Below are 26,530 nucleotides of genomic sequence, written 5' to 3'. Positions count from 1 at the left end.
GCGCAGGCTCGCTTGCTTCAGATCAAGTTTAGCGCGTGCCTGCCTGTTGGCCCCGCCGCCCGGCGCGGGCAGGTAGAAGCCCCGAGCCTTCAGCTTCGTTTCGCACCAACTAGGAAAATGACGCCACTCCCCCCCAGCGAGCTCTGGAACGGAACCGCCAACTGCGCGTGTGGTTCGGAGCGCCCGGCGCTGGGCGGGCATCCAGGCCTTGTTCCGCGTCTCCGCAGCGTGCGCGTGCGGCGGGAGCTCGACAGCCGGCCTTCACTGGGGCTGCCAATATGGTGGAAAGCAGGTGCTGTGCTTGCGCTGGGACAAGCGTCTTAGCTCGTTACCGTCGTGTGACAGACACCGGCAGCTACCAGTTAACGGCGGACTTAGTCCTCTCCCTCCGAGTTGAATCTGAGGCCAGGCCAGTTGAGATTCTGGGGAAGGCGCCCTCCGGTATCCCTCTCCTTAGGGGGACCCTTAAAGCCTTCGTGGGAAAAAGAAGGGAATGTCTGATAATAATAATAATGAGCCATCATCGTCACGAACACTGCGAGGAGAACACGTTAAGGTGAGAAACTTTGAGGACGGGAACAAGCTTGTCCCTTTCACTCCCCCCGCACCACCGCCATCGGCAGACCTGCGCGCACAGCGCTTAGCATTCAGAAATGGTACTCCTTTCCGGAAGAAACCTGCTTTTTCTTTCCTTAGTGAGCCAGGTATGTCTTTTAACAGCCCGTGAGGAATCCTTCTGTTGACCAAGGTTTCAAGCCTCCAAGATCTACAGGATACTCAAAAGAGGCAACTCTTAACGGCTTTCCAGTCCATTCACACAGAAGCTCAAGCGCTTGGGTTTACAGATGTTCCCATTTAGGGAAGGCTTCTCCAACCAAGACCCACTGCGGTTACATCACAGGCTCCACCTCCGCCTGCCAGGCTGCTTCTCCCCAGCCTGTGAGTGAGGACAGGATGTCTCACTGTGCTCCACTAATGATAAGAAATCCCAAAATGAAAGTCTGACTTATTTTCAATACTGTGTTTTGCTGGCTCAGTCGAAAATACGAAATTTTTAAGAATTATTATTAACACATGGAGATAGGACTTGACTCAGGCATAGTAATAACTATGAAGATCAGCTTTGCAGGAGATTTTGAGTAATGCTACAGTGTTCTTTCTGCTAAAATTATTAGTAGATACTGAAAGAAATTCTATAAATTAGCAAAATAGATGGAACTTATATATAGTAAATTATATATACGGCATTTCCTAAAGCGTGTTACTGAGATGTTCAGAAAGAAACCCAGCTGCATTAAAAGACATAAAATCTTGCCCGACTGAGAAGTTTGCAGAGCTGGGACACAAATCTCCAAGTGCTCTAAAGAAGCATTCTTTAGAATTGTTAAGGAGTCATTGGTAGAATTGTCAGACTTAGCAAGTAAAAATACAGCCTGCCCAGTTAAAACGGAATTTCAGATAAACAGTGAATAATTGTTTTTAGTATAAGCATGCCCCATGCACTACTTGTGGCATACTTATAGTTAAAATAAAAAACAGTATTTGTTGTTCATTTGAAAATCAGTTTTGATGGAGCAACTTGTATTTTATCTGGCAATTCTAGTCACTCACTTTTGGGTCATTTATGGGTTGAAAATAAAGTGGAGCAGGAATCATATGCTGTTCTGCAGACAATCTGGGACAAGCCCAGTTCTGGCTCAAGCTATTGAAAATAACTCATGCTTAAAGTTAGTAGTTTCATTTCAACACATATTTGTTGAGTACCTCTGCTTGCTAGGCTCAGTGAGAGGTGCCAACGCTGTGATGAGTAAGGACTGTGTGTGTGAGGGTGAATCTACAGCATGAGACGTGAGGCTTGCTACACCAAGTGTGTGCAGGAGCCTGGGAGTGACACTGAATTCTGGTGGGCAGCTCCAGACAGGATGACCAGCACTTGTGGCGGGTCTGGCCTTGAGTAAGAGAGTGAGATCTCATCCTTACTCTGGGTGGGAAAAACTCTGGGTTTATACCCAGTGAAGGGGAGCCAGAAGTGGAAGGGTTTTACTTGATGGCCTCAGTTAGAGGACAGAGTAGCTTGCTGAAGAGGAAGTGAGAAGGAGATTAAAAAAAAAAAAAAAAGACTTTAAATCATTGCTGATGAGAGGGAACTGAGATAGGACAAGTGCAGGGACCGACAAATGGTGCTTAAGTGAATGCATCTCACTGCATTTAAAAAAGCAGTTGATCTGCCCTTTGAATAATACCCAAAGTGGTCCTTCACTATTCTACTACCATCCTGGTTTCCTCAGGTAAAAAAGTCATCAGGTAATACTGGAGTATAGTATTTATATAGTATTTTGTATGAAAGTAGATATTTAAGAGTAATATTTGAAATGTCAATCAATATTCGGTTGCTTTTGGCACAGATTCCTGACATGGAATTAGCAGATGTTTTGGTTTTAGCAAATTTACCTCAAGTAGGAAAAGATACTAACCTGCAATCATTTTCTGATATAGTCCAGCCATCTTTAAGGAAGCAGATTCTGATGGTGGAAAGAATGTAGGTTTTCCAGAAATAGCACTATATGAAAATGACCATATGCTTGTAGTACCACAGAGTCCTTACTCAGAATATTCCAAAAGCAATTAATTCCAAAAAATAGCACACCACTTACATTCTTTGAAATCCCAGTGGGTACTTTCACTATTAATCAGCACAGGAAGTTTCCAGAGGTGTTGAAGACCAAACCAGTACAGTTCATGTAGAGAACTGTCACTCATCACTGGAAGATTCCAATTTGCCAATCTCAAGCAAATGACACTAGAGTGCCATTCTAGATTGTACTTCTGTCAACAAATCCAGATCTCTTAGGGACCATTTTCAGAAGAGGTTCATATGTTTGAGTATCCAGATGGTTAAGTTTCCACTTCATATTTTATAATAAGTCTTAAAAATAATAAAAATTACTCTATCCTAAAGTGTATAATGAAGTAATTAGGGTCTTTCTTATCAAAGGATTATCCTTCAAAATAGAGCAAAAAGAAAAGTTCCATTTCAGGTATTTGTACTGCTCCTCTTTGTGCTCTCTGCCAAGCGTGCCTTGCCTTATGATTCTGATAGTAGATGAGAAGGAAAGTGATCTAGGACATACTGAACTTACTAGAATTTCCAGGCAGTTAGACCATAGGTTTTATTTTCAGCAAGATTTCACGTGGATATGGCCTATTAAAGAAAGGCTTACTGCAGTGGTCTCTAATGACAGCTTATGTGCACTATCACCCTGAGAGAGTTTTAACTGAAACTGTGTGCTCACTTCACATTCTAAGTCCTCAGTAAATACTCTGAATTCAAAGAATCTGAAGACAGCGTGTTCTTGCATCCCAGAAGCTTTTAACCTTGTAGCGCACTTATGCTGACCACGAACAAGTCTTATTTTACATCAGTTTCTGTGCTGTAAAATGGGAGATAGGCACATTTAAAAAAAGAAAATCGCGCCAACTCCAATCCTCTGTGTCTATAAAATAAATGTTAGCTGTTACAACTGTTCTGAGGGATAAATAGCTGCATTTTAGATGATTTGTATATTGTCTGTGTACCCTCTGCCATTTTAGACACCAGTGAAATAATTCACAATTTGTTCTGTTTCATTTTTTGCTTTTTTGGTACAAAGCATGATGATTGTGGTAAATGCTTAAAAAGAGCTCATTAAACCTCTTTAAAAAATCAGTCACAAGCTAATAACTGCAGAATTCAAAGGTCTTTACATAGTTTTTAAATGTAGTTTCCATTTTAATTATTGGCATTAGGACTTGGTTAATTAGAATGCTTGGTATAAGAGCTTATTTCAGCTGCTATAATTCTCCCTCCTGTTTCTCTTGTGTAAATAGATGGCAAAAAGCTGCCATGTGTTTTGAAGGTTTGTGTGTGTGTGTGTGTGTGTGTGTGTGTGTGTGTGTGTGTTTTGAAGGTTTCATTCATGATGAAACTAATTATTTATCCCACAGCTGCTTTTTGGCTTAGCAAATATCGATGACATCATAAACTCTGCGCCCCTCCTTTTTTTTTACATCACCAGTTGGCATTGTAAATATTTTAAGTGTGAATTGATCTCTGCAATGAATTTAATTTCTTCCTTTTTCCTTTAGAATAAGAATATTCCACCCTTCAGAATTTAAAAGCCAGATTTTCTGAAGATTCTACATTCCAGTAGGATACTTTAATTTTAATTTTCTTTGATCTTAGAATCCATTTAAGTTAGCAAAAAATGTAAAACAGTTGTTTTTATTCAAGAAGTTAAATCATACATTCTCTTAGAATGGTAAGCATTTATCAAAGTTGTTTTAATTAAAATGTGTATTATGCACATCATTGATTTTTAAAGCCTGTATTAAAATGCCTAATGTAGGATTTTAACTTTCATATTGACTCATGTACTATGTGTATGTAGCCCAAAAGTAAACCCAGTCAATGAAAATCAAGACTTGAAAAAGGTTTGGGTTATAGTTTTTGCTTCACTGAAGAGTTCTGTGTTGTATCAGAAATTTCTCCTACTACTCTTTTAAATTGTAGATAAGCTAGACTATTTAAAATAGAGCCAGACCATCAAATTTCTAAATCCTCACAATCCTTCTGGAAGACATCTGTAAATGAGGATCTTGAGTAATCTTTGTGGGTGAGATACAGAAATGCGGTCTAGGATGTGTCAAATAGCTGGGTAGATCATCTCTACCGAAAGAATATTCATAGGTATGGAAGTCACCATAGAAGGTGGTTCATGTTGGCCTGCTTCAGAGCTCTTGCCTTGACCTGACATTTCTATAATTTTATCAACAATGCAGGTATTCTTAGACTGGTATGTATATTAGGTTTGCTGATGATGCAAAGCTCACTAGTGAATTCGAATGACAATCACTATTAAACTTGTTATCCCTAAGCCCAGAGCAAGGGCTGAAACTAAGAACTGTATTTAAAAAGAATAGATGTTGGCTTCATTTAGGTTCCTAAATCAGTTGCCCAAGGACATGGAATGGAAGTCCTAGTCTAACAACAGTTCAGGTTGTTAGGAAAAATAGTTTCAGTTCACCTGAGTATTAACCAACAAGACAAAATAAATTAATGCTATCTTTGGTGAGATTCATAGATGAACAGAGCCCATATCAGAAAAAAACAATATAACACACTATACTCCAAAGAACGCATTGTCAGGGATGTCAAAGGGGGACTGCCTTTGTTGAGTTGGACGCTGGCTCACATGACCTTAAAAGCACCTCCTAAATCTAATTATGCAGTTTAAATTGAGCTCCCAGGCACTTCTACATGAATCTGCCAATGTCTAACTCAGCCTAATTCAGTAATATTTATGTAACAATGTAACTATTATATATCCTTTTGTTGATTTATAATGAATATCCTTATTCTTTTCGACTTAATGATTATTCCCTAGATAATTAATCATCATCACTTAAAGTATATGCATCTATTCTGTGACCACCACTGGGTTAAATTTAAAAGGACATTTCCAGGTATTCTTTCATTATCTAAGATCATAATTGAAATTCTTAGTTCAAAATGATATGTATTTTGAATAGCCATAAAATAGGCATGTGTCCAGGCTTTAAAATATAACTGCACAATACACCTAATCAACTTAGACAAAGATGGAAGGCAAAATGTGTTCACTCAGTGTCCTCTGTGTACGCCACTATTCTTGATTGTGTTTTGGCTTTCAAAAATATTTCTTTATAGAGTGGACCCTGGTTGTTACTTTTGAACACTGCTGTCTGAACCCCTGTCCCATGTTGGGGGCTCTCCCACATTGTGAGGCAGAGCCCACTCCCCACCATAGGAGCTAACGTGCTAGATACATCATCCTTGCATCCTGGGCCCATGACCCAGACTCTGCTCCAGTAGCAGGTGTTACAGATAGCAACACCCCTTGACCAGTCCTGGGGGGGATCAGTGGGGCCTGTTCTAGAGTCCAGACCTGGTGGCAGCAATAGAAGTGACTTTACTGCACTGGCTCCATGTCATCATTTGAAGGGCTATTTTTGGCTACCTAACCTCTAAACCTAGTTCTGTGGCCCTGCTGGAGAGTCTGTGGGTTACCTTCAGAACAAATTCCTTCTCTGCTAAAATAGGCAGAGCTAGTTTCTGTTCCTTGTGATAAGAAATCCTGGCTGTGAAAGAGTGCAAGTCCATGCTTATGCTGACGTTACCAGTCACTAGGACATACTGAACATGGTACACTCTGAAGAGCACAAAAGGAAATGTTTATTCATTTTATGAGTATTTCTGGAACAAGGCACCTTGCTTGGCATTGTACAGGAGAAGCATACAAACATGGTATTTTCAAACTAGTGGTGTGGGGACTAATAGGAGGAGATAGGGATACTACTGTCAGATAATATGGAGGCAGATATTTTGTGGGTTTCCTGATTCTGAAGATTGATTTAGCCTGGGGATAAAAGACTGGGATAAGAAAGGATGCTCTCTGGGAAAATACTGTTTCATCAATTCATCAAGGCCATTTTTTTTTCCATCTTAACATGAAATTAGGAAACATTGTTAGAGTGTGTCATACTTGTTTTTAAAGATTTTATTTATTTATTCATGAGAGACACACACACACACACACACAGAGGCAGAGACACAGGCAGAGGGAGAAGCAGGCTCCATGCAGGGAGCCGGACATGGAACTCAATCCCGGGTCTCCAGGATCACACCCTGGGCTGAAGGCGGCACTAAACCGCTGAGCCACCTGGGGTGCTCCAGTGTGTCATAGTTTAATTGCCACTTTTTTCTTCTAAACCCATCTACCATTTGGTGATATATCACCAAATATAAGATGTCTTTGATATACACTATTACATGTTTTAACCCCTAAGAAACAAGATCTGTAATTTTTTTTTGAGAGATAGAAAACAGGAGAGGGGGAAGGGCAGAGGAAAAGGGAGAGAATCTCAAGCAGATTCCCCATTGAGTGCAGAGATTGTTGTGGTGCTGGATCTCACGACCATGAGAACATGACCTGAGCCCAAGTCAAGAGTCAGATGCTTAACTGACTGAGCCACACAGGTGCACCTCAGTAAATATTTTTAAATGGCAACACCTAACACCATCTGGAGGCTCTAGAGGATTTAAAATCCCTAAGAGAACTAATTCAGTCATGGAACTGGTGTGGGTTAGATACCAAATTCCTATTCATCTTTGTTGTACTCTTCCAAAGAGTAATAAATTTACCTCTAACTTATATTATGAACAAAGTCAGGTGCTAATCGTCATTGTTTGGCTGTAAAAAATGCCTCTTTTAGTTAAAAATAGACCTGCCCTACGACCCAGCAATTGCACTGTTGGGGATTTACCCCAAAGATTCAGATGCAATGAAACGTCGGGACACCTGCACCCCGATGTTTCTATCAGCAATGGCCACAATAGCCAAACTGTGGAAGGAGCCTCGGTGTCCATCAAAAGATGAATGGATAAAGAAGATGTGGTTTATGTATACAATGGAATATTACTCAGCAATTAGAAACGACAAATACCCACCATTTGCTTCAACGTGGATGGAACTGGAGGGTATTATGCTGAGTGAAATAAGTCAATCGGAGAAGGACAAACAGTGTATGTTCTCATTCATTTGGGGAATATGAATAATAGTGAAAGGGAATATAAAGGAAGGGAAAAGAAATGTTGGGAAATATCAGGAAGGGAGACAGAACATAAAGACTCCTAACTCGGGGAAACGAACTAGGGAGGAGGGCGGGTGTTGGAGGGGAATGGGTGACGGGCACTGAGAGGTACACTTGACGGGATGAGCACTGGGTGTTTTTCTGTATGTTGGTAAATTGAACACCAATAAAAATTAATTAAAAATAATAAAATAATAAAATAAAATAAAATAAAGAAACTAGAAAAAAATGCCTCTTTTGGTCATAGTGATTCTCAATTTTGTAGAAGACACCTTTTTAAAAAAAATTTTATTTGGAAAATGTCAAATATATACAAAAGTAGACAGAATAGTATAATGGATCCCAGTATTCAAAAATCATCAACTTATGACCAGCACTGTTTGATTTTTAACCTTTTGTCTATTTACCCCATTTTATTTTGAAGCATATTCTAGACACATACCATATATAAATATTTGTTTTTGTGTCTATAAAATATAATGACTTTTCAAAAACACATAAGGGCAGTATCATTATTACATTCTTGAAAAATGTATAATTTGTGGCACTTTTTAAAATAAATTTTGTATTCATTAATTAGGTTTTAAGATGTTTTTGTCTTTGGAGGTTTTTTAAAAGGAAAACCAAATTAGGCCCACTTCCATGTCCACTGATTTCTTTTTAAGAAATTAATATGATGCTTGTAGGTTATATTGCAGCTTTGGAGTAGTATTGATCTTGATTTTCCATTCTGTAGCTTTCTTATGAATGTGTTTTCCATTGAGAATTCATATAAATATGCTGCTGTTCTTGTCATTTCCAAAGAAGTCTTCAGAAAACTCTTATCTATCCCCTTTTTATTTTCATTCCCAAAAGGAAGATTCATAATTACTGACTGTATCAAATGACTTGGACATTCTGTTAGATAATAGGCACACCCACACTGAACCATGTTGGCATTTGTTAAAGCAAATTGTGACGTTCCTGTTGAATATTTTCAGTGCATTTTCATCTATGTCACATCCAGCACTACACTTGCAACTTATGGCCTAGTCAGATACTGTTCTAGAAGTAGGATGGGCTTTTCAAAACTATCCACTTACTGCAGGCAGCTCTCTGGTTCCTTAAGCCTTAGTTTCTCTTTCCTTTTCTTTCTCTTCCTTTTTACTTTTATTCTGTTTTTCTTTTTTTTTAAGATTTTATTTTTTCATGAGAGACACACAGAGAGAAGCGGAGACACAGGCAGAGAGAGAAGCAGGATCCCTGTGGGGAGCCTGATGCAGGACTTGATCTGAGGACCCCAGGATCACGACCTGAGCCAAAGGCAGATGCTCAACCTCTGAGCCACCCAGATACCTCTCTTTGTTTTCCTTTCCTTTCCTTTCCTTTTCTTTTCTTTTCTTTTCTTTTCTTTTCTTTTCTTTTCTTTTCTTTTCTTTTCTTTTCTTTTCTTTCTTTTCTTTCTTTCTTTCTTTCTTTCTTTCTTTCTTTCTTTCTTTCTTTCTTTCTTTCTTTCTTTCTTTCTTCTATGTGTTGACAGAGTCTAGGGCACTGGAAGAGGAAGCACCACCCTGGGTATGTCATCTTCTTTAAGTTTTTGTTTTTTTCAAAGTAATACCCATCATTCAAAGCATCATAGAATTGTCTGTCAGGTAATCTGTCAGTTAATTTTTTTTTCATGAAAACCTCCTTTCTTAAGCCCCCATTCACCATCATCTTGAGAATTATTTTCACCTTTCTCAAATATGGGATCTTCCAATTCCTGAGTCCTGTGTCTTCTCATTCTCTACCTTCATTCTGGTGGAATGCTTCTTTCAGAAACTCTTAAGAAGGCATGCTTGGGAGGTACATGGAAGGCTTGAGTGTCCAAAATTGTCTTAATTTTCACCTCATACTTAATATTTGGGCTGGGTATAGAAATTTAAATTGGAAATAATTTTTCACATAATTTTTATTCTTGCTTTCATGTTCCTACTGACAAACTGGATGCTCTGATTCTTACCCCTTTGTGTATGAATCGTCTGTTCTTGGAATTTCTTGTATTATTTCTTCAATAATTTTTCACATACTTTTTTCTTTTTTGTAAATTTCTTCTCAGCAGATTTCCTCAAATCTGGAACATTTCTTCAACTTCCTTTCTGTCATTTAAAAAAAATTTCTAAGAACATTTTCTTATTCTCTTAATGTAGATTTTTATTATTTCCTATGTCTCTTTCATGAGTGTAATATTTTTTCTAATACCTGTGAAAATTATGGTGTACTGATTGTTTTTCTTCTCTTTGCATTGCTTCTGTTTCTTCCAGATTCCCTGTTTTCACCTTTCTTTGTCTCAATAATTCAATCAAGTTAGAAACTTTCCTTAATTCTCTGATAATCCCTGACATCTATTTGTATTTAAGACTGAGACATTAAAACACTGATTGGAAGCTTTCTATGAATCCGTGGGGTTCGCTGGCCATTTGGCTTCACAGCAGCCGGGGTAAGGGACTGGTGCTTCACTGGGAGATCCACATGTATGTTGGTTAATTTTCTGAGGGATAAATCCCCAGGAGCCTGAGGAGTAGCATTATGACTGCCTCTGTTCTGAGAGTTGAGTGGAAGAAGCCTGGATAAATCTCACATTTATCATGTACATTTTCACCTAAGCTTCTTGGATTCAGTATGAACTAAAAGTTCAGAGCCTCTCTAGTTCAACCTCTTCAAGAATAAGTCTTACCTCTTCTGATAAAATGGAGAGCAGTTATACTTGTTTTCAAAGAATGGGGAAAGAGATCTAACTTTTCCTTATGAAAAATGTCAAACAACCCTTCTGAGTTGACTTCATTGCACAGTACCAGTTTTAGAGGAACTGGGCATTGCTAACTCCTGAATATGACCAAGATTCTCTATTCTAAATTTTATTGCCTATGGGTCAGTTCCCTCACTGCAGGCTTCATTAATTAGGCTAAGTAAATTACCATTTATCCATCCTCTTTTCAAGTCTAGAAATCTGCTGATATCTCATGTATGCCCTTGTTGCCCTCAGCCTTATGGATTTATGCTTTTTTTATTTCTTTACTCTCATGTTGGCGGGATTTCATGTGTTTTATTTGTCATGTTTATTTTTTTAATTTGCCATATTTAAATAGAAGTCCATAACACAAGTATTAAGGGCACACTTAAAAGGAATTAAAGTTGTAAAATACTGTTAAGTACATCAGCAATAATTATAGTGAGATAATTACTACGTAGTAAGGTCTCATATTGCCTATGTAAACTTCCACAATTGCCATACTTGTTTTGCTTACTCCTCTTGTCTCCTAACCCATGGTAAATTTTAATAATCTCTTAACACATTCATACCACCTCCTTAGCAAAAAGTATTCCACTAACATACACTACTGTAAATAATATGTACTCCCCCCTAAAAAGAGAGAGAGAGAGAGAGAGAATTTCATATAATCACTGATCAGAATCTTGTCACACATCCATGGAGAGTCCATTGTACTGACATATTGGTTAGGAAACCTTACCTAAGAGGATAGTCTGGTTAGGTCAGACATAGCTGAAATGTATGTTCATTTGAGGCAACTCAGAGCTTCTATACTGACTTCAGAAAATCCCTAGACTCCATGTGTGGGATCTACCCAATTTCCCACTCTTGGATGGCAAAGTCTGTGTCCTGTTTATTTTGTGCCTAGAAAGAACTGAATGTAATAAGTGAATATGTTTATTGACTAGAAATAAGAGTTGAGGTCTTTTCCTACCAATTGGCTGTCTGGCCTTGGCCAAGTCATTTGTTGGATCTGACTGAGGCCCCAAAAGAGAAGGTCACTTAGAAGAGGCGAAGGGGAAGAAAAGGCCCAAGGGTAGAACACTGTGGAACATGTACACTTAAAATGGAGGCAGAAGAATGTGAAATAGATAGAACCAGGATAACAGGGATCATGAAAGCCAAAAACAGGCATTCATGAAGCAGCATCACATGAAATTGTATCAACTGAGATAAGGACAAAAAAATGGAGCTTGGACTAGACAGTCCTGTCTTCAGCCAAGTATTTCCATACTCACTAACTCACTCTTTGTGTAGATGAGGCATGTTTATCACTTCTGAGATGTTTATGGTCAGGGCATAAGATGGTAGCATAAGGAAGTTGGGCTGAGTCCCACGTATTTATGAGAACTTGTATGTGTGTGAATTGTGTGTGCTGTGTGTAGACTGGAGGCATTGTTATTACAGGGAAGGGAACCAGAGCCCAGAGACTATGTAGTAAGGGATTGGGAGGATCTCCAGTGAGTTAAGAAGGGCATGAGTTGGGGATCCCTGGGTGGCGCAGTGGTTTGGTGCTTGCCTTTGGCCCAGGGCGCGATCCTGGAGACCCGGGATCGAATCCCACATCAGGCTCCCGGTGCATGGAGCCTGCTTCTCCCTCTGCCTATGTCTCTGCCTCTCTCTCTCTCTCTCTGTGACTATCATAAATAAAAATTTAAAAAAAAAAAAAGAAGGGCATGAGTTGCTCATATGTAATCAACCTGTGACATACTATGGAGTTACTCAGCCTGGTGTAACCTGAATAGAACTGTTTGAGTTGGGGAGTAGGAATCAGTAGTGTGATCTGCTGCAGGCCATTAGTGCTCTTTGTCATCAACCAATGGATTCTTCTGTTGAAACATCAGGGCCTGGAATTTGTAAGTGAGACTTACTATATTTCATTGATTCTAAGATTTTTTTCCCCACACACTACTGAAATCAGGCGCATCACAGTTTAATTAGCAGCATCTTATTCTTCCTTAAGGACACATGACATGATGATGCATTTTCCCTTGATGGCCATGATGAAATACCATTGGACAGGATCAAATAATATTTATTCAGCAAACAAAAATTTATGAAGTCATGCATATCAAGTCATAACTCTAAAGTGAGTTTAAAACTGTTTTAAATTTGTTTTACAGTATGAATTGTTGCAGAAGCCCAACCTAAAACACCTACTTGTCATAAGTGAGTGCTACGGGTGACGCATCTGTGTGATCAGGGTCAGCAACTGCCATAGGGGCAGGATATTCTGTTTGCCTCCAGGCCTCTGGAAATGCTCCAATTTGCTTGGATTTCCCTGTCCAATGTTTCTAGCAGATGCCCTAACTATATTTTCATTATAAGAAAGAGAAAATTTGGAATGCTTGAATGACTCAGCCGTTTATTTTTATTATTATTATTATTTTTAAAGATTTTATTTACTCATGAGTGACAGAGAAACAGAGAGAGAGAGAGAGAGGCAGAGACACAGGCAGAGGGAGAAGCAGGCTTCATGCAGGTAGCCGGACCTGGGACTCAATCCCGGGTCTCCAGGATCACACCCTGGGCTGCAGGCGGCGCTAAGCCGCTGCACCGCCAGGGCTGCCCTGGCTCAGCCATTTAACTGAGTCCCACATCAGGGTCCCTGCATGGAGCCTGCTTCTCCCTCTGCCTATGTCTCTGCTCTCTCTCTTTCTCTGTGTCTCTCATGAATAAATATATAAATTTTAAAAAAGAAAATTTTACAAAAGGTATCAGTTTAGATTGGCAAAATCATATCCATTTAATTTTTATACAGACATAGGTTTACCATTTTTATTATGGTTTTATTTAGAAATTTAACTTCTAAACTCAAATATATAAGTGAGAACGTACAAAATCTACATTGAGTAGTTCTGTGGAAAAATGAATTAATACTTAGATTTTGAAATTTCCTTACTCTTTTAAAGATGAAAGACAAATTTTATCAGTTCTGCTTTCCCTACCTTCACTCCCTCCATGAAAACCTTTAAAGGAGATCATAAATATATTTGCAGGCAAACCTGAGTTCTGTGGCTGGCATGGGCCTCCATTGCTATAAATCATAAAAATAAACCCTGGATGAGTATTTTATTCCTGAAGAAGGGAAAAAAACCTTCCTAGTTGTCATTTTAGTGAGTGTCAGCAGAGCATTTTTCAAGCTAATTGCCAAAGGAAGAAAGTTCTGGAATGTGGCCTCAGGGAGAATGTTATACATGAGCATAATACCTCTAATGTGGTATGCTGGCCAGCATGTGTGAAATGTAAATGCATAATCTGAAAGATTTTCCATTTCTCTAGGATGGTGAATTTGCATCTTGCTTGCTCTTTCCCCTCATCTGCATACATGTAATAAAGTAAAAAACCACATTATATACATGTTTCAAATGCTCAAAAATACCTTAAAATTTTTTCTTTACCTTCTCTTTCTTCCCCTTCCCTGCCCTGCCCTCCCTATTTCACAGGGTAAATGACAGCATTCTATCCTCCGAAGCCTGAGTCTAGGGCTCCCTGACACAGTGCTTCTTAGGACTTGACAAAATAGGAAGCACCATGCAAGTTTAGACATTCCCTAAATTTGCTAATCCAGACCTATTTATTTACCGGATTTGAGTCTGATACTTGGCCCACCAGATTTATTTTTTTTATGCATTTTTTTATTGGAGTTTGATTTGCCAACAAATAGCATAATACCCAGTGCTCATCCCATCAAGTGACCTCCTCAGTGTCCATCACCCAGTCACCCTGTCCCCGCCACCCACCTCCCCTTCCACTACCCCTTGTTCATAGCCCAGAGTTAGGTGGCTCTCATGTTCTGTCACCCTCTCTGATATTTCCCACTCATTTTCTCTCCTTTCCCCTTTAATCCCTTTCACTATTTTTTCTATTCCCCAAATGAATGAAACCATATAATGTTTGTCTTTTTCCAATTGGCTTACTTCACTCAGCATAATACCCTCCAGTTCCACCCACATTGAAACAAATGGTGGGTATTCGTCGTTTCTAATGGCTGAGTAGTATTCCATTGTATACATACACCACGTCTTCTCTATCCATTCATCTTTCGATGGACACCAAGGCTCCTTCCACAGTCTGGCTATTGTGGACATTGCTGCTATAAACATTGGGGGTGCAGGTGTCTCAGTCTTTCACTGCATCTGTATCTTTGGTGTAAACCCCCAGAAGTGCAATTGCTGGGTCGTAGGGTAGCTCTATTTTTAACGATTTGAGGAACCTCCACACAGTTTTCCAGAGTGGCTGTACCAGTTCACATTCCCACCAACAGCGCAAGAGGGTTCCCCTTTCTCCACATCTTCTCCAACATTTGTTGTTTCCTGCCTTGTTAATTTTCCCCATTCTCACTGGTGTGAGGTGGTATCTCATTGTGGTTTTGATTTATATTTCCCTGATGGCAAGGGATGTGGAGAATTTTCTCATTAGCTTGTTGGCCATGTCTATGTCTTCTTTGGTGAAATTTCTATTCATGTCTTTTGCACATTTCATGATGAAATTGTTTCTTTCCTGTTGAGTTTAATAAGTTTATAGATCTTGGATACTAGCCCTTTATCTGATATGTCATTTGCAAATGTCTTCTCCCATTCTATAGGTTGTCTTTTAGTTTTGTTGACTGTTTCTTTTGCTGTGCAGAAGCTTTTTATCTTGATTAAGTCCCAACAGTTCATTTTTGCTTTTGTTTCCCTTGCCTTCATGGATATATCTTGTAAGAAGTTGCTGTGTCCAAGTTCAAAAAGTGTGTTGCCTTGTGTTCTCCTCTAGGATTTTGACTGATTCTTGTCTCACATTTAGATCTTTGATCCATTTTGAGTTTATCTTTGTGTATGATGTAAGAGAATGGTCTAGTTTCATTCTTCTGCATGTGGCTGTCCAATTTTCCCAGCACCATCTATTAAAGAAACTGTCCTTTTTCCAGTGGATAGTCTTTCCTGCTTTGTTGAATATTAGTTGGCCATAGAGTTGAGGACGCATTTCTGGGTTCTCTGTTCTGCTCCACTGATCTATGTGTACGTATAATTGGGGTTCCAGAGAGCGCCAAGAGGAACAGAGGGCCAGAAAGCATATTTGAACAAATCATAGCTGAGAATTTCCCTAATTTGGGGAGAGAAACAGGCATTCGGATCCAGGAGATAGAGAGGTCCCCCCCAAATAAATAAAAACCATTCAACACCTCGATATTTAATAGTGAAACTTGAAAATTCCAAAGATAAAGAGAAATTCCTTAAAGCAGCAACAACAAGAGATACCTAATTTATATGGGGAGAACTACTAGATTAACAGCAGACTTCTCCACAGAGATCTGGCAGGCCAGAAAGGGCTGGCAGGATATATTCAGGGTCCTAAATGAGAAGAACATGCAGCCAAGAAGACTCTATTCAGCAAGGCTCTCATTCAGAATAGAAGGAGAGATAAAGAGCTTCCAGGATAGGCAGAAACTGAAATAATATGTGACCACCAAACCAGCTCTGCAAGAAATATTAAGGGGGCCCCTCTAAGAGAAAGAGGAAGCCCAAAGAACTAATCCACAAGAACAGGGACTGAATAGGTATTACAATGACACTAAATTCATATCTTTTAATAGTAACTCTGAACATGAATGGGGTAAATGATCCCATCAAAAGACGCAGAGTTTTGGACTGAATAAAAAAGCAAGACCCATCTATTTACTGTCTACAAGAGAGTCATTTTAGGCCTAAGGACACCTCCAGCCTGAAAATGAAAGGGTGGAGAACCATTTACTATTCAAATGGTCCTCAAAAGAAAGCTGGGGTAGCCATCCTCATATCAGACAAATTAAAGAGATGAAGAGGGACACTATATCATACTTAAAGGGTCTATCCAACAAGAGGACTTAACAATCATGAATATTTATGCCCCTAATGTGGGAGCTGCCAAGTATATCAATCAATTAATAGAGACATACTTCGATAATAATACACTAATAGGAAACTTTAACACGGCACTTTCTGCAAATGACAGAGATTCTAAGCACAACATCTCCAAAGAAACAAGAGTGTTAAATGATACACTGGACCAGGTGGATTTCCCAGATATATACAGAACTTTGCATCCGAACGCAACTGAATACACATTCTTCTCAAGTGCACATGGAACTTTCTCCAGAATAGACCACATACTGGGTCACAAATCAGGTCTCAACCGATACCAAAAGATTGGGATTGGGGAGCCCGGGTGGCTCAGCAATTTAGCACCACCTTCGGCCCAGGGCATGATCCTGGAGCCCCGGGATCAAATCCCTCATCGGGCTCCCTGCATGGAGCCTGCTTCTCCCTCTGCCTGTGTCTCTGCCTCTCTCTCTCTCTGTGTCTCTCATGAATAAATAAATAAAATCTTTAAAAAAAAATTGGGATTGTCCCTTGCATATTTTCAGGACACAATGCTTGAAATTAGAACTCAATCATAAGAAGAAATTTGGAAGAAACTCAAACACGTGGAGGTTAAAGATCATCCTGCTATAGAGAAGAATTAAAAAGATTCCTGGCAACTAGTGAAAATGAAGATACAACCGTTCAAAATCTTTGGGATTCAGCAAAAGCAGTGCTAAGAAGGAAATACATTGCAATACAAGCATCCCTCAAAAAATTGGAAAAAAACTCAAATACACAGGCCCACCAGATTTCAAAGACTGACCTCCTCCTTCTGCTTTGTGGATCAGCTCAGCCAGAGTCCAGTCCCTCACGTGGCAGGTGGCTTGCTAGCCACTCCTCATCTACAGCCATCTGTGCCCCTGTTTCTGTTACCACAGAGACATGCGTGTTTGGGAGCAATTTTGAAGTAATCACATCTTAAAATGATCTTGGCTTCAAATATCTGTAAGATTGGGCCTTTATGGGAATAGTTGCCTTGCTCCTCTGTTTTTCCTTCCCCACTAGATATATAGCTAAGGCTGAAGGAAGGGTGGAAAAAGAGGAGCCTGTATCTGTTACTGTAAGCATCACAAATCTCTCCTTGGCTGATTGAGGGATGTCAATACTGTGATTTCACTGGACTCTAGCACGGCACTAGTAGCCGTGTTACTCTGAGTAAATACTCTGAGAATATTTGGGGGGAAAGTGGAAATTGCCCCACAGGTTAAGAACATTTACTTGGAGTTTAGTACTTCCATCATGAAATTTTCTCAAATACTTTTAGAAAATATTGAAAGTGGAATAGTATAATAAAGACACAGGATAAATAGAATTGAACCAAATTAGCCATAGGCTTTCTTCTGATGCCCAAAGCAGCTTTCGATCAAATGTATTTTTAGGGGAGAAAATTATGAAAGTTTTATTTCTGGACCCTATGGTTCAACGTATCATTGTTTCCTTCTTTCAAGTGAAATGAAAAGAGAAGCTCAAAGTGAGGAAATTAAATCAGTGGCAAGTAATTTTGCTACCGCTGACTTGACTTTATCATGTGCAGGGTGAAGTTGCAGTTGTGACCCCCTCCCTCAAATGCTAAGCAGACTTTTTTTCACTTCTGCTAAAAAATGTTGCCCAAACCTTGTCTTTTTAATCCAGACTCCAGGCGACAGAGAGTGGAATGTGTCTTCCTCCCCAATTATAATTACACATTTTGAGACTGACCTGTTTGATTTTTTCCTCCTCAGTTGTGTTATAGCATGAAGAGAAAACAACCAATTAGAGAAACCTAAAGGAGAATAGAACTTATTTTGCTTTTCAATGACTTTATGAAAACTCATTCTAGTTAGTACATATTTTCTAAGTAGATGTGAATATTTTACCAGCCATTAGATATATTTCATGTACAGTAAAAAAAAAAAAAAGTATTTTATTTGTAAACTAAAAGGTGTAGTGTATTATGAAAGCAAAAACAGAGGTGGGCTGAAAGCAAACCCAGGGAAAATGCTGATTTGAAGACCCTGTCCCACCAATCAATGATTCAAAGAGTAATTTGGGGAAAATGAAATCACCACACAAACAGCTGGAGCTTGAATTTCATTGTATTCTCCCCCAAGGGAGCACTAGATTTACACTGAGGGGAAGGGAACTTTTCACTATGAGTTATTTCAGCATTCTACAACTAAGGATTCATATGTCCTTGGACATGTGGCCTCAGGAGAGGATATAAAGCCCACCCGTTGGGGCTCTGTTGTGTAACTTCCCATAAAATGTTCTTGTTTGGAAACTTTCCGATCTACAGTGCATTTGCTTCAGGACAGGAAAGAGTTTAATTTTTAGTGGAATAGTAACCCTTATTATGCAAGAGTTCCCTTGCTAGGTCACAGAGGAACACTAAGTTTTCAAGTGCAGATAGATGTACATCTGAGCTTTATCATTAGCTCTGCAGTTTAGTTTGAGTTGAATACATTATTTATTTATTTCACTCTTCTGTCAGTCCAGAATTTTACTTCACTGGTTTCCAGAGGCAGCACAGGAGAGTGATTCATAACAATGCCTCAGGAGCCAGGCTGCAAGGCTTTGAATCCCAGCTCTGCCAGGAATAGCTGTGTGACCGTGGAAGGTTGCTGAACCTCTCTGTGCCTCAATTGTCCCAGCTGTAAAATGGAGATAATTATTATTATTCACCTCATAACAGGATGACTGTTAAGTAAGTTAATATAAACAAATATATCACAGAATATTGCCTGGCACATGGTAAGCACTTTTTAAATATAAGCTTTTTTTTTAATTTTTTTTTTTAATTTATGATAGTCACACAGAGAGAGAGAGAGAGGCAGAGGCACAGGCAGAGGGAGAAGCAGGCTCCACGCACCGGGAGCCTGACACGGGATTCGATCCTGGGTCTCCAGGATCGCGCCCTGGGCCAAAGGCAGGCGCCAAACGGCTGCGCCACCCAGGGATCCCTAAATATAAGCTATTAATCACAAAACTTTAGGCTGAGACTAAATTTGTAAATTGAATTTTAGTTTTTAAATGTGTTCCATACAACTTTTTTTAAAGCTAGAATAATCCCAAATTAGGCAAATTATGAGAGTAGAACACTGTTCACTTTGTAGACTTTTATTTACATATAAACATTAAGAGTCCACAAGCATTTGGTTGTTAACAGTTACAATTGTTAGTCAGAATTTAAAGGGCTACATACAATTTTTTTTGTCTCATGTAGGGATTATGATTTTATTGAAAGGATATCTCTTCCCTCTAGTTGAGTGCTTAATTCATTCCCTGGGATGCTCAATAGACAGAAGGGTTTCTGAGAGGCAGGGTCACCCTGAGGGACTCTACAAAGAGCCATAGGGGGTTTCTCACTCAAAGGAGGCAGGGCAGGTTCCCTGATGCCAGGTGAGAGAATGAGTTCTCAAAGGAGCAGATCACTCCTGCTGTTCCTTTCTTCCCAGCTGGGAAAAAAAAAAAGGTACAAAGGGGACATAACCCCACACACAGCAGTGAAGTGTCAACAGATCTGTGGAGATGTTTGATGCATCAAACATAGTCATTTGATCCTTTCCTTTGGAACAGGTCTGGGTAGTGGAGAGGAATCACTGCAGATAAACTGAAAGGATCAGGAAACCCACGATTATGATCATATTCTTTATTTTGGTTAAAAAAAAATCTACAAGCTTTTCTTTCTCTTCCAGTGGGGAGATTTTTTGTTTTACTGGTACAGTTATGGATTAGTGCATTCCTCTAGAAGGGTGCAGAGTTCATCCCAACAGACCCATCCTGAGCACCCCCCTCAATGTGCCAGGCGTTGTGTCAGGCCCCATGGCTTCCCTGGTGCCCTAAAGGAAAGAAATAGGAAATGCACCACTTCAGAACAGCAGGAGGTAATTCTGGTGTCCACCTGGTGAAAAACCCCTCTGGAGAGGAGGTCACAGGGAAGAGATGGCACACAGCGCAGTTCCTGCATGTCCTTGCATGTTGTGAAGCCGGTGGCATTAGAGTTCATGTCTGACTAAAAAAAAATGGTGAACTTTATATAAATAATACCTGAATAATTCTGAGTTAAACAAAAAGCTAATAGGAGTGTTTTTCAAGTAGTGAGACAGACACAAACAAAGCCAAGTGACTTAATTAATCGAGTTAATCAACAGGCTGGTGTATGAAATACTTGAGAGGGCTACCGTTTTGTTTCAGTGCTGTGCAGACCAGAGGCAGCCTCAATTCTCCCTGATGTCTGGCCCTGCCCAGCACCTGAAAAATGATGCTTTGGCTACAAAGGAATAGATTAACTCAGCACCACTCTGGGGAAAAGCAACTCAAAAGACATTTTTGTGAAACCATAGTGGCTCAGAGTATCATACTTTGCACACTATTTCATGTTCCTATCTTTACACAGATGGTCTAGTTAACAGTAACTAGGACATTGACAATTGTGCCTCCTTTAAAACAAAACTAGATTTAAAAAACTTAGTGGGCAGTAATTTTTGTAACAGAAAACATTTAATGAAGTTACCAAATGGAATACCCAGTGAGTCCTGAGCTAATAGCACTTACACAAGCTTTCCACCCAAAGCCACTTCTGGTGTTTCCTGTTTGGGGGACAGAGAATTAGATAACTAGAACTAATTGTTGTTTTTGTTTCCTGTTTGGGGGACAGATAATTGGAACTAAGTGTGATTTTCCATCTCCTTATTTTTCCCATCCACTTGGTAATGCCTTCTGAATATCTTCCACTTCTGTTCACTTGTCTCCACCATCACTGTCAATGTCCCAGGTCAGGTCACAATGGGACACAATTTACCTAAAGTCTCCTCAGTGATTCTTCAGTTGACAAAATGACTTTTTATTTTAGAAGAGTCTTTAATAAGAATGATGAAATATTAATCCTAACAATGAGTACCAACTCATTTAGTGTATGTTGTATACCTGTCACTATGCTAAACACCTTACTTGCTTTGGTCCATTCAATCCTTAGTACAACCCCACAAGGTAGTTATAATTTTTTTCCCATCTAATAGGGAGAAAACTAAACCCTAGAAAGGTTAAACAACTTGTCTGAAGCCACTTGGCGAGTGGAAGATCCCAGATATGAACTGTCTCTAAAGCTCATGCTCTTAAGCACCATGCACACACTGCCATATTTGCTGAATTTTCCCTTAAATAGTAAAGCTCCCCTGCAGTATTAAACTATGTGATAATACCCAGCACGATGCTAGCACATAGAATTCAGGAATGTGTTTTGTTTGTTTTGTTTATTTGAAATGGATAGATTCAGGAACACTTATGTAGAGCACAGGAAGCTCAAGTGTTATTACAATACCACACTTCTCCCACATCATTATGAAAAGACATTTTTTTAGATAAACCAGTTTTCTAAAGAACAAACTAACAATTTAAGGATATTATTGTTATTTTGATAAAATCTTTCTGAAATGTATTTTATTTTTTATTGCCTTAGTAGTACAACTCTAATTTATTACCCTAAGGACAAAGAACTATTTATGAGCAACAAATGTTGAATATACTATTGACTTAGTATTTCCTTCTGGATTGTGGTTTTAATTACCATCTATATGCTGGGGAAGCCCAAATCTTTGTCTCCAGCTGAGATTTCTCTCTTGACTTTCAGATCCATGTATATCCACACTACCACTTGACCCTGCAAGTTCAAAACGCTGCAAAGACCCCCAAATACACGTAGACCCTTAGATCTGCATCTCCAGAATTCCATACCTTAGGGGAAGGAAGATCCTACTGTCTACCCATAGGGACAGGCATGGTATTTGACTCCTCCTTTCCTTCACTAGTGTTCCCTAATCAGTAAATTAACCCAAGTCCTCTTGATTTTACTTTCTAAACATCTCAAATCCATCACACTTATCTCTGTCTATTGTCTTCTCCGGTCACTGGTTATCTCTGCCTGGATTGTTGTAACAACCCTCTAAATGGTGCCCTACCTATAGTTCTCTCACAATCTAACTTACTCTCCATACTACAATCAGAGTATATTTTTACTACCAGAAGTCTGATCATGTCACATCTCAGTTTGAAAACTTGTAGTAGTTCCCCACTGCTTGTGGGACAAGGTTCAGATGTCTTTAATATAGGCTCCTTCTGGGCAGCCCAGGTGGCTCAGCGGTTTAGGGCCACCTTCGGCCCAGAGCCTGATCCTGGAGACCTTGGATCGAGTCCCACATCAGGCTCCCTGCATGGAGCCCCTGCTTTTCCCTCTGCCTGTGTCTCTGCCTCTCTCTCTCTCTGTATCTCTCATGAATAAATAAATATAATCTTAAAAAAATAAATTTTATTTATTTTTTAGTAATCTCTATATCCAAGGTGGGGCTTGAACTTATAACCCCCAAGATCAAGAGTCACATGCTCCTCTGACTTAGCCAGCCAGGCGCCCCCAGATTTCATTAGTTTTTAACCTAATGTCCCTTTGCTGTTTCAGGATCCCATCCAGGATAGCACATTACACTTAGTATCTGTGTCTCCTTAGGAATCTCATGGCCCTGACAGTTCCTCAGACTTCCCTTCTTTGTGATGATCTTGAGAATTAGGAGGAGTACTGATTGGGTATTTTGTGGAGTATCAATAAGAATTTATCTGATGTTTTTCTCATTATTTTGGAGGAATAGGTAGACCAAAGAGGTAAAGTGCCTTTTATATCACATCGTATCAAGGGTACAGAGTCTCATTATGACTTGTCATTGTGGTGTTAACCTTGATCACTTAGCTGAGGTAGTATTTGCCAACTTCATCTAGTGCAAAGTTACTAATTTCCCCCCCTTTCCATTTTGTGCTCAAGAAGTCACTATGTCCAGCTTACATTTAAGGGATTAGGTGTTAGACTCCCCCTCCTTGAGGGCAGAGTATCCACATAAACTATTTGGAATTCATTTGTACTAAAGACTTACCTATTCCTCCTTATTTATTTATTCAGTCATTTATATCAGTATGCAGTCATGGATATTTATTTCCTACTTTGGGCAATAATCCAATACTACTTTATTTATTTTGTTACTTAAATAGTTCCAGCTTTGGCCATTGGGAGCTTTTTTGGTTGGCTCCTGTGTGTATTTGATATATCCTTGACTGTTTGTCTTTCAAGCACTCCCTTACTTTCTGGCACAAGACTCTTCAGGCACACCCTGTATATTCCCTGCCCCAGCCCTAGAATCAGCCATTTCTCCAAGGAACCCTAGTTCCCTTTTTTGTCAACCATATTCAGAACCACCATCTGGATGCTGGGTAGGTACTAACACTTTAATACAAGACTGGATTCATTTTTTTAAAGCCATAAAAGCACAAAACATCTTCCCACCACCTACCTCTATTATACATTCTTGCCCCTTTGTTTGGCTTCAGATACATGTTAAGAAATAAAACCAGGAAGTCGAAGGCCAGTTTTCCCCAGGGGTCTTTACTCCAGTCCTCACTCCTTCCCTCACCTCCCAGAAGCAACTGCAATCTTCAGTGGAGGTGTAGACACTCTTTTACTCTTTGTCAAACATTCATGGAAGAGTTACAGAAACATATGTAGTAAGAGAAAAACCTGGCTTTTATTTGGGCTGTTCTGGGTGGCAGTGGTGTCTCAGCTCCTTGCCTGTCTCCCACAGCCTGGGGCCCCACTCGTCTCTTCTCTCAGTTGCCTCCAGCCACTCTCTCTTCTCTAGTCTGTACCCTTCCATCTTGTCCCAATTTGCTGCTTTGCAGGCAACTTCTGGCAACCTCCTTGTAGGGAGGAGGAAGACCAATAGCCTGTAGATGTTGCAAAAGCAAACTGCAAACTGGAAAGTGCTAGACAAATAGAAAACTTCATTGTTTTGTTCAAAGTGCCAAAAAAAAGTTGGAAGGGGGGGCTGCGGGTATAACGTTCATTTGGAGTACTTGGCTCTTTATCATCTAATTTTTAGCTTAAAGATATCAGCAGTGGCTTCTGGCTATTTTTGAGTTGTACTTCTGGAAAGCTGAGGCTGCCAGATCTAAGACCACCAAATATCTAGAAATTATGATAGTTCATTTTATGATTTTTCATTTCTTACAAATACTGTTCTTCAAAATATAGGAATAATACCCAAGACAGAGAAAAACCTTACTATTGATTAGACTGCTTATGAAAGGAATTATTTCTCCAGCAAGGGACTTAACAATGAAAGACTAACTACATAACTATAAAGTGAAAGCCTTTGGCTGTAATCACCATTCACTGAATTGCAATGCTATGTGAGCAGTTTAGTTGATCATGTTCTGGTACATGACATGTTATCTGCTTACTAAAGCAGTGATCTTGGTTTTGGGATTTCTAGTCCCATTAATAGTAAATATATTAAATTTCTTCCCACAGCTTACACATACTCTGACAAAGGCAAATTTGGAAGCATTTACTTGAGGACAGTGGCTAACACATAGATAATCACAACGGGCGCAATGAAGCACTTCCTGAGGTAAGTATCTATGGTTCTCTGGTTGAGCCCTCTAAAATGGAGATATTTCCTTTCCAGTTAGGAAAATATTTCTATTCATCATTTGTAATCCTATAACCAGGTCTCTTAGGAGTGCATAAAATAGCATTGTATTCTGGCTAAAAATAATTTGGTCACAAGATTCCTCTGCTACTGCTATGCATACTGATGCTAAGAGCCCTTACCGGGAGGAGATGACAAGAGATTCTAAGAGACCACAGACACAAAAGCATGATGCAGGCATAGTCTGGACAGCCTGGATGCCATGCATCTCTAAAGCCTTAAAGTCAAGGTTTGAGGAATTAGGAGTCAAGGAATCAGTACAATTTATGTAGAATCATTTCCCTGAAAAAAAGTAATTTTAAATATTCCTTAATTAGTTAATTTTTTAAAGATTTTATTTACTTATTCATGAGAGAGGCAGAGACATAGGCAAAGGGAGAAGCAGGCTCCATTCAGGGAGCCTGATGTGGGACTCTATCCCAGGACTCCAGGATCATGCCCTGAGCTGAAGGCAGATTTTCAACCGCTGAGCCACCTAGGCATCCCATAAATATTCCTTAAATTTAGATTTTGGTTGGCTGGCCAATCATACAGGTATTTTCAAACATTCTTTTTTGGTAGTAAAAAATATATATGTTCATATGTATATTCTAACCTTTTGCTCTTCCTGCTGCCTTGATGCCTCTGAAATCTGCATTAATTGTTGGTTCCTTTAAGATTGTGCTGTACAGGGCAACTGGGTGGCTCAGTGACTAAGCATCTGCCTTTGGCTCAGGTTGAGATCCCAGGGTCCTGGGATCAAGTCCTACATCAGGCTCCCCACAGGGAGCCTGCTTCTCTCTCTGTGTATCTCATGAATAAATAAATAAACTTAAAAAAAAAAGATTGTGCTGTACAGAGTAACATATACACTGCTGTGTTTTGTGGTGATTTTGTTTTGTTTTGAAAGCTGTTTGGCTGGACCTATAATCATAATTATTTTTAAGAGCATTTGACTGCCATTCACAATCTGTTAATGAAATTCCCAGAGAAATTTTACATCATATTAAAATATGACAAAATAGAGTTATTCTGGTCCTGAAAGTTAGAAAATAATACCCACTTTCCAGAATATGGAGTTTCTTTTCCTCAAAATGGCCTACCTCTATTATGCATTCTTACTCCTTTCTTTGGCTGTTTTCTCTAAGCAAATAATTAACGGGCTTCTTTTAGGAGATGATTTAATTCCTTTAGTGTCTGCCATTTAAGATTTTCTTTTCCTCACTGATTTTGGTTACAGCACTGTGTCTGGAACACCTAGATCAGTCTGTGCAGGACTCACTGTGTTTTGGTGGAGCTCTTGGTGTTAGAATTACGAAAACCTTTCAGAAGGTCCCTGTTAAACTGTTTATCGGCTTTAGCTTTTGTTTTACTGTACAGAATATTCCTCAGCCTGTTTATCTCAGCTGTGCAAAAGGACAGTATTTGAAAAATAACTAGGATATCTGCCAGCACAGGACTGACTTGACATGGTTTTGGTTGCCATGGTAATTAACCCATCTATTTACTTACACATTCATGAAAAATTGGTATTTATGAATCCCTCCTGAATGTAAACATGGTCTTTTAGTTGAAGTTTCTAGTGTTAGATGAAGATTAGAGGTCAGCAGCTCCTTCTGACAAAGGGGAGCTGGTAGTGGTGAAATCTGTGGCAAGATTCATATTACTGGGTTCCCTCTTCAGAGTCTTATTTTAGAAAA

At 39.4% G+C, this 26,530-nt stretch overlaps 1 protein-coding gene and 1 pseudogene across 3 annotated transcripts in view; one reads left to right on the top strand and one right to left on the bottom strand.

Moving 5' to 3' along the window:
- Positions 1–26,530, top strand: part of ELMOD1 (ELMO domain containing 1) — a 95,312-nt gene that overhangs the window by 24,777 nt on the left and 44,005 nt on the right. For all 3 annotated transcript variants that reach the window (XM_041770953.1, XM_041770955.1, XM_041770954.1), the window contains one exon: positions 24,671–24,770. In XM_041770953.1, the coding sequence (XP_041626887.1) occupies positions 24,754–24,770 (17 nt within the window). In that variant the 5' untranslated portion in view covers positions 24,671–24,753. The remainder of the gene's footprint in view (positions 1–24,670; positions 24,771–26,530) is intronic.
- Positions 8,280–12,678, bottom strand: LOC121500898 (annotated as a pseudogene).

The sequence above is a fragment of the Vulpes lagopus genome, chromosome 10, assembly GCF_018345385.1.
Source record: "Vulpes lagopus strain Blue_001 chromosome 10, ASM1834538v1, whole genome shotgun sequence".
Taxonomy (NCBI): Eukaryota; Metazoa; Chordata; class Mammalia; order Carnivora; family Canidae; genus Vulpes; species Vulpes lagopus.
This window is presented reverse-complemented; position numbering and strand designations above follow the sequence as displayed.